General features: G+C 33.3%; 1 protein-coding gene across 6 annotated transcripts in view; it reads left to right on the forward strand.

Annotated features, from left to right (window-relative positions):
* Positions 1 to 17970, forward strand: part of LOC128218821 (synaptotagmin-15-like) — a 198956-nt gene that overhangs the window by 167926 nt on the left and 13060 nt on the right. For all 6 annotated transcript variants that reach the window (XM_052926557.1, XM_052926544.1, XM_052926550.1 and 3 more), the window contains one exon: positions 8409 to 8548. In XM_052926557.1, coding sequence (XP_052782517.1) covers positions 8409 to 8548 — 140 coding nt within the window. The remainder of the gene's footprint in view (positions 1 to 8408; positions 8549 to 17970) is intronic.

Below are 17970 nucleotides of genomic sequence, written 5' to 3' on the forward strand. Positions count from 1 at the left end.
ATGATAATTATGCATGTAGACAGATTTTCCAAGAAGTTATTAAGGCCATCATTTTGAGAAACGAAAGAGCACTTTTTTAAAAAATCTAATTGGTGATTAATTACTAACATTTTTTTTTTCTTTAGGTATATCTTGTAACGTTTATAATAGTTCACCTTATTCTCTAGTTGGTCAGCAATTACTAAATAACATAACAATCAGCAAAAATGAAACTCTTTTTTCCTGATTTATCAATTAAAAACAATATCAGTTCTATGAATTCATGAAATTTCAAAATTAAGTGCGATTAGAATTGCTGAAATGTATAGCTTATTAGTTTTCATCTAAATATCATCATCAAAATAAAACAAAGAAGTGATTTTATTAAAGCTAATGCAATTGACAGTTGAATTATTCAATAGCTGTTGCGTGTGTCTTTAAAGCTGAGTTTGAAAAGCAAAAATTAGAAGAAGAAAACAACATTCAGATAAGACTATTACAAAAGTAAATATTAACGTTTAAGTGATTTCCCTTAGGATCCCTACAGTTTCGTTTCGTATAGGTTGTCCGATATAGGGAGTTACAGATATTTGCAAACATAACTATCATCATAGCACAACTTTTGTATATATGTAAAATACCCTCTATTTCCACTTATCTGTGATTCAACATATACCGTTATTGACATGTTAATTTAATTTATAAATTGCGTTATAAAATAGTTTGATTTACTGAACTTATGTTGATGTAATTGCGTATTTTTGGTTGTTTAGTTTTGTAATTACATATGCATTGAATCACCTGAAAACACTATATTGTTTATTTATTTGTCCATATGGGCTTTGGCCGTCTGAATCTTGATTCTTAAAGCTATCATATAAATTATATTGTGTTTGCAGCAAAAACAAACATAAACATGCATAAATACGATTTATTTATAACCTTTTTATACTAGAAAAAGAAGAAAGATGCAGAAGAAACGTTCAAGTTTGTGCGTTTCCTGGATGAAAACGTTTAACCAATTTAAACAGGATGAATATTCGTTGTTTTTTTACAGCTTTTTTCTTCTCTGATAATGACCAAGTGCACCTATGGTAAGACAAAATACATTCCCGCCAGACAGCTGGGATCTTGGCAAATACCAAATTATTCATCGCTATTCTAGATATTTATTACATGTTGTATTCTTAATTTCTGGACGAGAACAGTGTCGTAGATAATAGAAGTATGAAATGTTCCAATGCACGCGTTTTAGAGGTAAAAGGGTAAAGATATTGAAAATAGTGTTTTGCCAAACTTGCATGGATTGTCATTGCTTCCGAAAAAAATGTTGGACTAGTCGGTAGCGTAATATTTAAAATCGATGCAGTTTCATTCATTGCCGAACACGCACTGGGGATGTCAACATTGAACCAGTTCGTGGACCGATAAGTGAGTTTCAATTTCGTTCCGTATCACAATGCAAATGATATTTATCAATGACACTCATGTGCTGTTGTTTCTCCGCTTATGACATGACCAATTCCATTAACGTGTGCTGTTTCACCAATGATGGCTCGAAAAATTATTTATTATAACAATATGGTAAAAACGTCTTGCCACAAATATTGCAGAGTTTTGTAACCAAAATTGACATCTAAAACTTTTAAAAAAGTCAAAAATGCAGTCCAAAACTTCGCTCCGATCAGCATTTGTTTCTCTCTGTTTTACGATTTTATTCAAATGAACCAGGTTCTAAATCAAACAAATACTAGTCCAATGCTGCAAAAGCAGTGTAATGCATATCACAGATTCGGCAATCATTCTGTACAACTGATCTCCGTCAACAAAGAAAGGGCGATGGAACTTTCTGGGACAATTAAGATATTGACAAAAATGCTCCATAGAAAATCTACTTTGTTCTTGTTATCTCCCTGGTATTATTTGACATGACACACAGTTGTCATTTGTAAAGTTTGTCTCTCTTGTAAAAAACATTGTCATTACCCAGAAAATAAAGCAGTTTAGTTTTTAAAAAGAGGATTGTTCCCAAGACAGAGCTGCTTTTGACAACGTAGTTAACTGTTTTTGAAATGTGTTTGTTTTACAAAGTAACTGTTAAGGGACTAGACACCAGATGGTCAAAATTCGGCAAATAAAGTATATTATCAAACCAAGCATAGACTTGTCAATGCAAGTTTGTATGAGGCCGATAAATTAATGCATAATTTTACATGATTAACCGAATAAACTTAACATGTTTTTCTGAACGCCATGTGATCGTTCCGCAAACTTAACTGTCAAAAAGCACTTTTGCGACTTGCTGTCATTTTCAGCTTTTTAAACTTTCTGGGATTTTACATGGTAGACAATCGCAGTAAATATAGAATTTACAAAAAATGGTCAAAACTGCGATGTACTAGCGATCAGTAAGTAAGATTCATTGCGCTGTACACAACGATGTCAATTTTGTGCTAGTTTTTTAAAATAAAATCTTGGAATTGTATCATCTGGTGAGTAGTATGTTTGTTATATGTGTTCATTATAATTTGTGTTACATACTTCCCCTAGCATAATGCTCTTTCAAATAATATTCTTTCGCTGCGCTCCGCTTCCTTAGATTACTTATTCTGTTTAAAAGGCGACGAGGCGGAGACTTAACAGAAACTGAGAGACAACCAACACAAACAGACCGCAAATGTTTCAACATAAATTTATCAATAAATGGCGTGGTCATTGTCTAGAAACGGCGCACAAAAACACACACCATGCTTAGAATATCTGAAAACAAACCGAATTTATGCAAATATTTCTTGTATGATTATTCATCTGTCTTTAACCAGACTCTGTAGACGATCTTATCTGACATAGAATTCTGTTTGGACATGATTGCGTGGAAGAGTCAATCAATATCTTCTTTATTTCATATAAGAATGACGCTGGCTAATATTTGTGATTGAGCATTTCCAGAACAAGTTGATTATGGTACCTGTATAAGTATATCATTGTGTATTGTTTCCTTTCGCTTTGTATGGCTATTAGTTGAATTATTCAGTTTTATTTGCATGGTGTCAAATAGACGTCTTTACCCCCATCATATTTAAGTATTAATATATGTGACAAAATTTGTTTTGAATGTTCTAGAATGTTCTATTTATCCCATGTATAAAAGTTTTATAATAATCAATCAATTACTATTTTGTATTAAAGAACACTTTTCTCAGATCTGGGGTCTTTGGTACAATTAAAATTAAAGGTTAACGAATCTGTTAAATTCCTCACCAGTGCTGGAGCATTTATAAAATCCTGGATTCATTTACATTATTCTATGAGGATAACATTTAAGCGGTTTGTGGGAATAATTCTGAAAGTGTTCTTGTATTTAATTAGAGTTTAATACTACATGCGTCCTTCTGTCAACACGTTTCAACAATTATTGAAATCAGATGACATGAAAAAAATAATTAAACATTCATTACATGAAATAGAAACTCCTGGTATTCAGAAACACATTATTAACTTTAAAAAGTACTAAAAAGTTCAACCTCAAGTCAATATATTATTTTCTGCATGTTTACAAATTATTTAAACATTTTTTGTAAAATACATTTCATTCAACATTTGTAAATGTAACACCAAATATGTGAAAACATGTATGTATTGTAGATGATGTACGTTGTAATAGTCCAAATAAGATGTAATCTCCTGTTCTGATATGAAGGGCTTCATGTGGATTTTTAAGGGACTTAAATTATGCGCATATTAAAAATAAAATATATTAGAAGATATTTGGTGAACTTTTGGACCTTGAGGCCTTATCAGCGATTTGTATAGTTCGATCGAAGTTTCATATCCTTTAATATTGTTTGCAATGAGGTAAATTTTACATCCAAACGTTTTACTAAAAATGAGATTTAGAAGTCAAATTCTAATTATCATTTGTGACACTCGCTATATAATCAGTTGAACATCTCTCATAAGATGGATTAGATATTCTTAAATCAAGGTAATATGAAACTCACATTACTTATTTGAAAGTACTTTTGTAAAACTGTAAGTAAACAAAAGTGACCTTTGATTTACGTTTGTTGTTGTTTTCCTCTTTCCCGGTTGTGTTTGGAATAATGGGGAGATGGTTGATGTCGTATGTTCTCCTCAGGCGTCACATCATTCTGATTGAGATGGCCTCTACTGCTTGTTACCTAATTGCATCAGACAAACAAGTGTTAGTTTCAGAGAACTAGTAGTTAATATAATCTATTGTGTCTGTCGCAGGCTTTCTGTCGTACTTTGATCTTTACACCTAATAGAAGCACTATAAAAGATGATGCAAATGAGAATATAACAAAAAAATGCCCTATTAGGTTTAACTCATTTGACTTTATTGATAACAACAAAAAGGCATATGATTTGTTTTCAAATGAAAAATATAAGCATTTGTAAAAGTTTTTTTTTTAAATAAAAGCAAAGTCGCTACAAGTTTCAAAGCTCCAAATTATCGCTTACAGTTTTATATCTGTACACAAATGATATGTTTTTTTTTATCAAACGGACAAAACAGTTAAACATGATAATGCATAGACATGTCCCCCTTTTATTTTAACCTGTAATGTGCGAAAAAAATCGTCAATTGTAGGTTCCAGGTACTGTCGCTATATTTTCCATTGCATTACATGACGACCAACTTAGTTATCATACTTAAGCATCCAATTGCAATTTTATGTTACAATTTAAGATTAAATTATACTCTATTTAACATTTTTTTTATGTTTTTGCTTCATATCCATTTGCAGGGGTCAATATATAGTTGTCACACTGGCGGTTCCGTCTAGTGCGTACCTGCGTGCGTCCTGGCTGATTTTTTTCCGTGCTGTAATTTGACCATGCATTATACGATTTTCAAAAACAACTCGTCATGAAGGTCCAGCATGATGAGGTTGCGTATTGCACACAAGACCTCAAGACATCAAGATGCGGCGGCCTAACGTGCACAAAACCAGCTCTGCACTTAAAAAAAACTTGGCTAATGTTTTCAATTCGTAAACTAATGTAGTTTAATAAACTCTGGAATCAAATGATTCCGTATTGAATGAATGAGTTATATTTACTTTTTAATGCTAGTTTTGTTTTCTTAGGTTGCAATAAATGTTATTGTGAAATACCGCCGAAAAGAGTTTTTTTATCTCGTTGGTGCGTGATGCTATATTTTATGTTGTAATTTGGCTTCGTTAAGGCTCGTTATCTTCTATCGAGCCAGAAGGCAAATTGATGTACACAAGAATTGTTCAAGAAAATGTTGACTTTTATTAACCTTATGGCTATCGTATTCTGATTCTGATATCGCATTTATATAGAGAAAATCTAATTTTAGTTGATGCTTTTAAGTTCTTTATTGTAGGAAAACAATGGCTTATATCATGTTTCTCTCACTTTCGCCCTCTTCACTCTTTTAGACAAACATAATTGCACACAGTGTTTGAAAGAAAAAAAAAGGAATTTCGTATGACGTAATTAGCTTATTTTTGATGCTAATTTCAAATAACACACCAATCAATGTCGATTGATTATACTTTTCATGAAGTATAAGCATAATAATACTAAACTGAAAACTTGTATACTTAAATATATTTTTTCGGAGCGCACTCGTTCATTATAGTGTTACCTTACCATAAACTGATTTGACACACTCAATTATACTCAGAAAAATGTCTCATACTAAAACAACAGAACTATCCTCCAATCTAATAGGCAAGCGCTGGTAAGGTCTTACCAATTGCGAAGGAGGGGGTAGAGGGTAGAAAATGGTAAATAATAAATAAAAAAATATTTTGTAATACATTCTGCTAACTTGTTTAAAGCATCACCAGATGCTCTCTAGCCCATGGGCAATAACTCAATACCTGACTCTTAAAGAAGTAAAATTCTTAGTTCGTTTATTTTGAAATGTAACATGAACTCATTGACACGTGCACATATGCGTTGAACTTTTTATATTGGTAATGTAATGATTTGTAAACATATTGCTCATTTAATGTAGCAAAACCTGATTCGATAAGTGTCAATGGGCCGATTTTTCAGAATTGTGGTTAAGTTTACATCATTATTAACCTCATCGCTACTTTCAAATCTTTATTGCTCTTGAATTTTGACAAATACACTTGTGATCGGCTGTATTTGTAACAGCATTTGAGACAATTTTTCAGTTGGACATTTTTATTTAAATCTATGAGCACATTATTAATTGTTTTCTTCAAAGTCAACAATGATGTAGTTAATCACGTTGTTAACATAAATCTGAACAATTGGGCCCCGATATTATAGACCCAACGCGACGTGAGGGCAATCGCCCTTTATTTTAGTGATCTGTTCTTAACATTCATTGATAACAATGCCGAATATTCAATTTTCTTAACTTACTATGAGGGTCGACCATGATTTACAAGTTGTCAGTGTTATGTAATAACACTAAATTAGGAACATTGTTATAACGGTTAAGCTTTTTCATGGTCATATTATGCATGATTGATGATAGAAACTCGGTCCATATATATCGACAACAGCATTAAATGGATGTTCACAAGGATCTTTAGACTGTCAACATGGGAAATGCTAGTATGTTAACATACCCAATAGATAAACATATTGTTGCACCAATAACTATTGAATCCTATAACCAATTGCTCTACCAGTATCAATGTTTTTGATGAAATTTTATTTTGTCTCGCCGCATTCAATTTCTTTACCCTGCTACATTTGTATTATTTAAAAAATAATAATATTTGTTGCTTTTTATCAAAAAAGGATGATTAAGGGAAAATTGTTAATAAATATTTTTCATATAATTCACATGAAATATGTGACGAATATGTCATTTTGGTTTGAAACGCTGTAAATGTGTCATTATGCTATACTGTAAGTGCATACATGGCTTTTCGTATAAAACTATTATTTGTTACAAATAAAAGATTCACGCGCTCCCTCAATATTCTCTTTTTGATGTGCCTAAGCAACTAAATATTATTCGTTCATGGCCAAACAGATTGTGATATTTAATACATTTTGTGTTTGCAATAACATATATACAAATTCATCAATCAATACGGTTAATAAAAAATATCATTTTATATACTAGAACAAAGGGTGATAAGCGGAAAGGACGTTCACTTTAGTCCGTTTCCTGGATAGAAACGTCAAGTTAGTTAAAACTTCACACTTACATTTAGATAGTCATTGGTTATTGAACACTTCGTTCTTCCTTAATTACCATGGGCACAATGGTATGACAAATGTGTATGATAGTTCCAGACAGTAGTAACCAGCTTGTAACAAGCTCCATGACAAATACCGAATGATTAATCGCTAGTCTGATATGCTATAAAATATGGAAAGTCTATTTTAGCTTCGAGAAAAATGGTCGAATAATATGTACTATCCTACAGATAAAAGTACGCTGGTTAACAGAAATTTGATAAAATAAATATATATAATGGAATTTCAATGGTATATAATATCTGTAGAAAGGATGTCGACCGACATTTGGCTTTTTGGCGTTTTGTCTACAATGCCTCTGTGATAATTTCCATACGATCCCCAAATCATTATATCATGTACAATTAAACTCAAATAGAGCAGAAATTGAACGAACTTTCGTCTAATTGATGCCTTTTGAGGCAAACAGATTGCGTATGAGACTGAAAATTTGGAGTACAACGAAAATCAAATCCAAAACCGTCACAATTCCGCTTTTACAACAGAATCAATTTCGGACTAAGATTAAAATGATCTATTGTTTTTTGAAGTTGTTCCAATCCAATAATAAAACTAGACTTTCCGTCTGGAGTAACAGTTTGTAAAATGTTATTTATTTCTGTCACTTTATTTTGCAATTTATTAACTTTAGAACTCATTATGTTATCACATACACAGCACATATAGTCACTTATGTTTTTTATTTTCATACGGATTAGAGAAACAGCTGCACCGAATGTTACTTTAATGTTCTATTAACTTTGTTTTGGTCTACTTAATGGCTTTTCAAACAAGCTAGAGTCTTCAATCAATTTTGGATTTCTTTTATTTACAAGAAACATATGTATATTTGTATAATGTCGTGCAATATTGTCTCGTCTTTATCTACAATCGAAGAGTGCGACCAAAACAGCATAGGGTCCAATGATATTGGAAAACTATCGAGATTCCCTTTATTCAGTGTCAGCGTTCTCAAGAAACCGTGATGGAATTCAAAGACAAACGCTTAGTCTAATGCATGTTCTGTCCCAGTTCTTTAATGCCGTCATCTATATTCAGTGAAGGTTCTTGTTTCAAACAGTGTGTTTATTCTTAAGAATAGTTAAATAAGTTCACATGGAAGGGGATATGAACAAGCTAGCGTCGGTGAGGATGCAAAAGGTGCTACGGAGATACAATTCCTTGATTGTCTTACCTTGCAGTATGAAACAGATCCCGTTCATGGTTCCCCAGCACAGCTGTTCCACACCGCCTGCAGCCCGCCACTCGCGTTCAGAGGAGGACAGTTATGCATCCGAGCCTTCATCTCCAATGTCAAAACGGCCGTCCGTGGAAATACCGGGTATGTTTGTTTCGCTACATATATATTTATATGCATAGATTGTACGAATCAATTAGAAAAGTAGACGTATAGTCACCACATTGGCAGCTTATTTGCCGTCGTCGTCTAACATTTTAATGCTAATAATAAAATGAACACCACTCAAAACATGTTCAAAATAGTATTATGAAACTTGGTAGATGCGATCACTATGACAATATATATATCTACTTGCTCAATCCGCTTCACTCTTCTTTTACTTTTACATGACATATCTTGTAATGGAATTCTTTTTTTGATCGAGAGTTGGAACTTCTCGTATAATTCTGTTCTTCTATGAAAGTATATTAACATTGATTTCAAGGCAAGTTTGAATCCTTAAATTGGGTAGGCTTAAATATTTTCAGACCCGCATCTTCTTGGAACCGTAAATTTGCAATTACTTTAATTAATTTAATACTGCACATTAGTGGCGCTATCTGCACACAAAAGGAAATGACATAACGCGAGAAAACACGTGTTTTCCAGCGCATTAATTTTTTAAGCCCGTCATTGGTTTTATTTCTACATCATCTTTGTTCATTGACAGTAGAAATAAAAACCTTTAAACGCTTAAAAAATAGTTATTTGAAAGAAACAACATTTACCCGTGTGGCTTGGTTTTCACATATGAAAAAATAAAAACCTATTGTTATCGTCACTGGCAATAGTAGGGAAAAAGGGGAAATTAAATATATTCATTGAAATTATTACGATATACCAGACATTTGTTACATTATGCAAACAAAACGCCACAACATGCTTTTTTCAAATGATTTGTTGTTCTTTAGAAATTTGTGAATAACTATTATGTTTTTAACAGACAGGACATTCAAACTATTCATTTTCTTGGATTTAAATTTTGTCATTTAGAAAACAATTTCCAGGAAAGTTTGACATTTCTGTGTATGCATTAAAATGAAGTATGCTGCAATCGAAATATCAACTTTTTCTAAGGAATCACCACAGGCGGTTTGAAGGACGCAGTCAACTTGTAGGGCTTCATTAGGTTGTTTAAAATAATAGATATTTACATATATGGTAAGCTATGTTTGAGAGTTTAGCACATTTTAGGACAAAAAAGAGTAAATAAACACATCGTTTTAAACTCATAACAGATGCCAAAACAGAAAAAAGTATAAGATGCCAAACAGTTTGACACAATCAAAGCAACAATGCCATGTGTTTTGGTGATTACCGCTATTTTATGACAGACATACATTTTTCGTCATGAAATAAATTTTAGACACTGTTTATGTAATATGTAATTAAAACTACATAAAATCTGAAAGCATTGCAGGGAACGGTTGGCAATATGATAATGTATTTAGAATTGCTACATTTAAAGGCCGATTGACATGTGAACAGTTTTAATAATGTTTTCAGAGATATGAAATTCCCAGTGTATAATTCGGAGCTTATGTTACATCGTTAATAGTAAACCGCTCTTGCAATAGTCTTGGACCCCCCCCCCCATAAAAAAACAAAAAAACACACAAAAAAACGAGTATTCGAGCCTGGAAAAAATATGGCCAAAATAGTGTAACCATGTTATGTGTAGGGTGTGTATTTTAAGTGGTTCAAGTTAGATCATTGATTATGTCAATTTCATCAAATTTTGAATAAGTGTCAAAACTCAGGAGTTATTGCAGCGATTTAGCTGGTATTTGAACAGTATCCGATATGTTATGCTCATAAACTCTGTAACCAAGCTACGTATGGAGATGTCAAGTTGCCAGAACCATTAGTAAGAAAAAGAAGAGAAAACGATGATAAAACTTTTTATAGGTATTATTGCTACACGCTGAATGAGAAGAAAACAAATGCCACCTACCCATTTAAAAGAGTGAAATCCATACACAGGTGTTCCCGCCCTATGTTCATATTAAATAGGTGTTAATTAAATCATTGCATTCACCTATAACGCATGTCCCTTTTTGGCATTTAATTTCTATTTTGTGGTCGTGACGGCACACGCGGCGCTGTCAACCCATAATGTCGAGGTACATTTGTATACTCTAAAATCAGTTAATGTTCATAATATTACTCAAATTTATTGGGATTGTTATCACTGTGAGCAATCAATAGGAACAAAGTAATAAACCGCTTGTTTATTTATGGAGTGGACATCGAATTGATCAACGTGCCTATAAAAGCTTCAAATGGGTTTGCTATATAATCTTGTTTGAGTCCCGATGTGTACGATAAAGCCTTAAAGGCACATGCAGAGCAATTTTCTTTCACGCATCGGAATTATATATGTCCTGCAAAGTCAGGCATTGCTGTTATGTGTTATATTATTGACGGTCAATACAAAATATCCGCGTCCTGATTAAGAGTTGATACAATGTGGCTTTAGCAATAAAGGTTATGCTACAAACAGACAATGTTTAGAAGCAGCGACACATTTTGGCATGATAATGTTTATTTGCGAATCAACGTTCTGAAAGCTTTGCCTGGTCATTGTTTCGTGCAGGTGGCTTAGATCGGGCAACTGGGCCAATCACAAAATTCGATAAGTCTCTCGCGTCATTGATAGACAGGGAGCACATAGAAAAAGATTTACATCAACGAAACTTATGGTAAGGTTTGCCATAGAGTGAAATGTGTTGCTTGACTAGGCCATACCAAATTGATATTGCGTTAGGCGTTAATTTCCAATTTGATAAGCTACATGCTAGGCAGGAAAAAAAAAATTGTCGAGAAAATGTGTGACTTATAGTCGAAATAAGACATGTTTCGGTTTAAAAATTTCCTGAAGCAAATTAAATCGAATTAACTACAATAGTTTATTTATATATTATAAGTGTGGACTTTAAAAACTGTATCTTCACATTTTCATATGTACATTTTGAAACCTACATAAAAGCATAAGCTGCAGACCAACTTAACATAATGACGTAAGCATTACCTTCTATACTTCATAAATCAGTTGGCATAGCGCTCGATGTGTTTCTTATCAGTAAATATGAGAAGAAAACATATGAACGAATAAGTTTCGCTCCCAAGAATTTTGCAATATATGAGGGATAAGTGACACATTTAATTTTCCTTAATCTTCCTCATGTTTACCCTTTTTATTATTCCACCAGAACAACAATTGAACGGTTTGTTAGCATATTCACACTATAAATTCGTAAACGTTTTTGTAAGTTGAGATATAGTAAGTGTTTGTTGTCTAAACCGGAAGTCATAAGTTGAGAAATCGCGTTTGTTTGTTGTCTAAGCCTGACGTCAGTAAGTTGAGATATCGCGTTCGTTTGTTGTCTAAGCCTGACGTCAGTAAGTTGAGATATCGCGTTCGTTTGTTGTCTAAGCCTGACGTCAGTAAGTTGAGATATCGCGTTCGTTTGTTGTGTAAGCCTGACGTCAGTCAGTTGAGATATCTCGTTCGTTTGTTGTCTAAACCTGACGTCAGTAAGCTGAGATATCGCGTTCGTTTGTTGTCTAAGCCTGACGACAGCAAGTTGAGATATCGCATTCGTTTGTTGTCTAAATCTGACATCAGTAGGTTGCGATATCGCGTTCGTTTATTGTCTAAACCTGACGTCAGTAAGCTGAGATATCGCATTCGTTTGTTGTCTCTTGTTGACTCTTGTTGTTCGGCTGCCTAGTTCATTTCAACAGTATTGCAGTAAGTGTTACGCCTTCGGGTTTGCCTATTCTGTTTCAATAAGATTTCTCAGTCGTAAATCTTATCCTGCTGTAAACCCACAGGCATAATCTGTAAGATAAATGTTCTTAGAATATTAAAATTGAAACACAGTGTACGCTAAAACTGGCATAATCTGTACGATGAATGCTCTCAGAATGTTTAATTTAAAACGCAGTTTACGCTCAAACTGGCATAATCTGTACGATAAATGTTCCTAGAATGTTTATATTGAAACGCAGTTTACGCTAAAACTGGATTACGCATTGAACGTTACGATCTTAAGCCTTCCAAGGGTCTGTTTCGTTTATTTAGGGTTATATTAAAACATCTCTTCATAATATCACCCTTTTGTCGTCCATATTTTTGTACATATAATTATGGTCAGGGAAATCTGGGTTTAGTGATAATTATGTTGCTATCAAGTATTCACGCATCAAATAAAAGTGAACAAGGCTTACTAATAACGTGAGTACTTTAAACATAATTGGCCATGAAAAATTCTTTAAAGAGGCATTTTATTAGTATAAGGAGATTATTTGAGGATAAATACGTGTAATCATCGTGACATGTAATCATCTTGACATGATGTCAGCTTCTAAATCATGTCTTCCAGCAATAAACTGTTATTATTGGTGTGCGATAGGAGCTACAGTTGAACTTTCAATGACTGACATTGGCAAATCAATATAAAGGTCCGAAATGTCATTATTACGTAAAGAAAAAAATCAAGCTTTATCAAACAAAAAAAATGTGACTTCTACTTTTTGACTAAGCAGACCTCCGACTGATTTCTTACTGCACTTCAAGAAGACTAAAAGTTAGCACATTTTAAAGCATTCATAATTATACTGACAGTTCATTTAGGGATTTTAGTGCAAGGAGTCAACTATTGATCGAAGGTTAAAAGCTGCTGTCGCAGACAAAAGATATTGCCTGAAGTTCTTTAATTGTCACCATTCAAGAAATTAATAGATCGTTAAACTAAGCGTAAGTCAATATATTATGTTCCAGAAATGTCGGTCTAGCGAAAAAGATATTAATCATCGCCAATCAATTATCATGATGAAATGGGAAATTATGACTTGTACACAACTTTATGATAGTCTGTCCTTAAGAAAATTGGGCAGTGCGCAATGCGAAATGCATCAAGACAACGTACATTAAAATACCACATTGAAATAATGTTGAAGGAGAAACTATTCCAAACAAGTATGTATTTTGAGGTAAAATGACCTTTAAAGTACAAAAATCTCTCTTCCGACACTTTTAAACATCAAACTGGTCGAAGGTTTACCTAAAATAATACCTTTATTTCTCAACTTAAAAGCTTGAAACTAATAACCGAGAGACACACGTAGAACCAAAAACACGCCGGGTATTTTTTTGAAAATATATGATTAATACAATTTACAAGGCGAATACAAGTTCCAAAAATCCTATATGTTCCACGTATCGCCGCCATCGTGCAGCTCTTATTCAAAATCCCCACTTAAACCGTTGCAAATTCGGAATACGTATACCCCCCCCCCCCGCCGCCCCCAGTTAAATGTAGATTGTAATCAGCATGATGAATTGGTTAGAAACAAATGCGCAAGCGCATACGATGTGTCCTTGTCGGGTGGTTAGATGTATAAACTGTGCTGTTTTGGTTTGGATTCACGAAGAAGCATACTGCAGACTGATTAGATTAGATTGAATACAGACTAAACAGATTCACGACATTCCCAAAGTACCAAACACTTACAGCATTGTAAGAGTTCAATTGTTTGGGATAAATTGTGAGAATGAGTCAGAATTATCCGACTGTCATTGATGAGACTTTGGAAATGAACTAGGCTAATCAAGAGTAAATGCTGATACCAATTTAAAAATGATCACGTGACGGACAGTTCAGGTAGGGGTGATGAGTGTACTGAGATTAGCCTTGATTGCAGGTCCGAAAATGCCGTCGCAGACCAAATAAAAGGACATTGGCACCATTCAATAAGTAATTACCTCGTTAAACTAAGCTATATTAATAAATTATGTCCCAGAATAGTCGGTCTTAGCGAGGAAGATATGGTCTAAAGACATCCAATTATGATGAAATGAGGAAATATGAATGATTTAAAAATTTACTGTATACAGTTCTTTTAGAAAATGTGCAGAACAAATATGCGGCCATGCACGAAAAGTATGTTACATGTTTTTGTTATGTAACTTATAACCATTCGTGGTTGTTTATTATATATTTTAAAATTGAATTTGAACGATATATATTTCTAGATTTACACCAACGCCATAATTTCATGCTGTACGACTTAGTCCTAAAACTTGATGCACTTTTATTTTGCCTTTCAATTGCTATTGAAGACTTTGCATTTAATTATAAAAGGTGAATATGTGTTTTGTCGCTCCCTACGAGTGAATGAGTTGGGTAAGTCAAATAAGTATCAAGAAATGTGGAATGACGTCGAAAAATGTGAGTGTATCTTCAGCACACCTATTGGAATTGCAAATATAGTTTGTATTATTTGCGAAAATCACACTTTAAAATAAATTTTAAAACATGTATAGATCAATGACGAATTATCCAGATACAAATTTCATATGAAAGACGTAGTTTGTCATATGATGGGTTGCTGTATTGACAAGTTTTCTTCCGTGACAAATTGGTTGCGTGGTTTTCAAGTATGGAAATTGGCCTTGTCTTTCGACAATTGATGTATAGCTATTTGACTTACTTGTTATTGCACTTTCTGTTTTCAATCATAGCAAAGAAGGAAATCACGCATTTGTAGGTCGCGGTTGCTTAAATATTTAGTGCTTCTTCTACTTTTTTAAGTTTACAAATATATTTTGTATTATGAAAATTGTCACTTATAACAACTTATAGCAATTATCAACCCTTCTAGTTTCGTTCATGCTCTACAATTTTAATGTATAAATCAAAGAATTCCAGAATATCTGACTGATATTACAAAACTATTTAAGGTGCTTGTGTCTTCTGCTATTAAAAAGAACCATTTGCGCTTCTCTGAGGTGCTAGCTTATTTGATTTACCGTTGACCATTTGGTCCATACGTCATTGTAGCGAGATTTTCTTTTACGGTATACTCTGAATTGCATATCAATCTAAATAATTGCAGGAGCACATTATCCTGTAGGTAAAACCGAAAAAGGACAAAATAGAAATATACAGTTTTCTATACATACACAATTGGATCAGGCATAATTCTATAAACACATTTCGTTGACAGGAACGCACTTTAGAAGTAATTCTTAATTGGAAAGGACGGCCTAATAAAAAGCATGATTAATTGCTTGGAGACAAATGCTTAACCAAATCGGATGCGATATGCTTTTGATGGATGGTTAGATGTAATGACTGTGATGTTTTGGTTAAGATTCTCAAGAGAACAGATTTATATTATTTTAAGAACTGTATTTCTTATCAATCAGAATGACGAGGTACCAAATAAGTACTAAGTCGTAAAAAGTCATTTTTTGTCTACAAAAAAAGAACAGTTTACATCCGGGGCCGTAACACGCTTCAACATTTCATTTAGTCTATTTGCCTGCTTATTTTACAGTCCAATCACGACACTTACAATTTACTCTGTAATGTACGTTAAACCTAAGATGGTTATTGAATGCGGACCCAGGTCTCATTTATTAGGCTCCCACGTTTATACGTGTAAACGGCATCATGTCGTTTATCGGCCGTTAACGAAAACAAAATGGAAAACCGTTTAACCAAAATGGTCAAAGTGTGCGAAAATTTCCCCAGTATTTTCCAGTTAGCGATGTTTGATTTGCCAGGCAAACAGACTGAAGTGTGGCAACATTTTACTAATTTTGAAAAAGATGATCGTCCGAAGGTTAAGTGAAACATATGCTGAACCGAATTGACTTAATATTCTGGGGGAAATACAGTTGCATTTATACAGATTTGGAAGCTATTGTAAACGAAAATAAACTGAACAATCGTATAAGGCGAATAAGTATGCATCGATTCGTTTGTTTTCGAGTACAGGACGTCGACTTAGTCCCATGAGAATGCAAAAATGAATTACATAATGATGTCGAAAATCAGTGAATGTTTCTCTAAAGAAAACCTAAGGGCAATGCATATTTTGTATTAATTGAGAAAAAGATATTTGTACAAATACAAAATAAGCTTTTATCAATATATATCAAATACGTAGGTCGTTATATAATGGACAAGTGTCAAGTGGTTTTCCCAAGACGAACAGCTGCTTGTTCTTTTAGTATGAAAATTGTCCTTCTCTTTTGACAATTGACGAAAAGCTGTGTTTCATATGTCTTTGACTTATGTGAAATTGCCTTTGTTTGAATCGTTGCCGGGAATGAAATCACACACGTACGTCATGGTGGTATAAATACTTGTCCTTTTAAGTTTACGAGAATTGTGAAAAATGGTAAACGATTAATGTTTTGCTCAAAGTCTCCAAATTTGAAATATTAATATAAATAAAACTAAACTTTCGTCATCTCTGACTGATATTGCAATACCAACTGAATGCGCTCGTGTTGATAACCATTACAAAAGAAGAATTTTGTGGTATATTGATTTCTTTTGTTCCATACGCCACTGCAGTTAAATAGTTTCTTTGCACTTTATACTCCGAATTTCATGTCAATCTAATTTAAACTAATTTAAGAATTGACGTGGTAAATCCTGTTTCGCTCAATGTCTCCAAACTCGAAATATTAATATAAATAAAACTAAACTTTCGTCATCTCTGACTTATATTGCACCAACTGAATGCGCTCGTGTTGATTACCAACAAAAAAGATAGCGTTACGCTGAGGAACTTATGTGGTATATCGTTGTCCTTTTGTTCCATACGACATTGCAGTAAGATCGTATTTTTCTTGCACTTCATACTCAGAATTTCATGTCAATCAAAATGATTAAAAAATTGACGTGGTAAATTCTGTATGTAAAACAGAACGAAGACACGATGGTAAAATTGATTTCCCAACGCATGAACAATTGGATCAGGCGTAACTCTATTATACAAATGTCGTGGACTGGAATGCGCTCTAGGAGCCGTATCACAATCTGTTAGGAAGATCTTAAAAACGGCATGATTTATTGGTTGGAGACAAATGCTTTATCGAAGCACTAAAAATATATCTTTGTTCAGAGGTTAGATCTATAGACTGCATGTATCAGTTTGCGTTCGTAAAGATACAGAAAAAATAACACAATTCAGTGTACGGACTGATTTGATTGACGCCTTCACTAATTTGCTACATCAGTTCGAACAAATTTGGTATGAGTCCATTTATTTCGGACACAAAAGTGTTTATGAATCTTACTTCTACTCGACCAATATTTACGGTAGTTCGATACTGAACCATGACCTGTATTTTTAAACAACGACACAATAACAAAATGTCTTTTTTCATGTCATATATTTATAGCCGTTTTCAATAATTAACTGTTGGAGGCTTCTGTAACAAAGTTATTTTCATTGCAAAAAAGAAATTGTATATCAACATGAAAATAAAACCTCAGTTGAAGTACATCTTGTCAGTCGAAAGGTCTTCTCTTCTAAAGGAAGATGTATTGATGTCGGCCTTAAAGTTGATATAATATTAATTATATATTGATAACTTAGGTAATCTAAGATGTTAAAGTCTTGGTTATTTCTTGATCACAACAAATTAGATTTGCAGTGAAACTTGTTTTTGCTTTTAAAATTGAATGTTAAGACAAAACACATATAGTAATTTCTTT

Source organism: Mya arenaria, chromosome 2 (genome assembly GCF_026914265.1).
Source record: "Mya arenaria isolate MELC-2E11 chromosome 2, ASM2691426v1".
NCBI lineage: Eukaryota > Metazoa > Mollusca > Bivalvia > Myida > Myidae > Mya > Mya arenaria.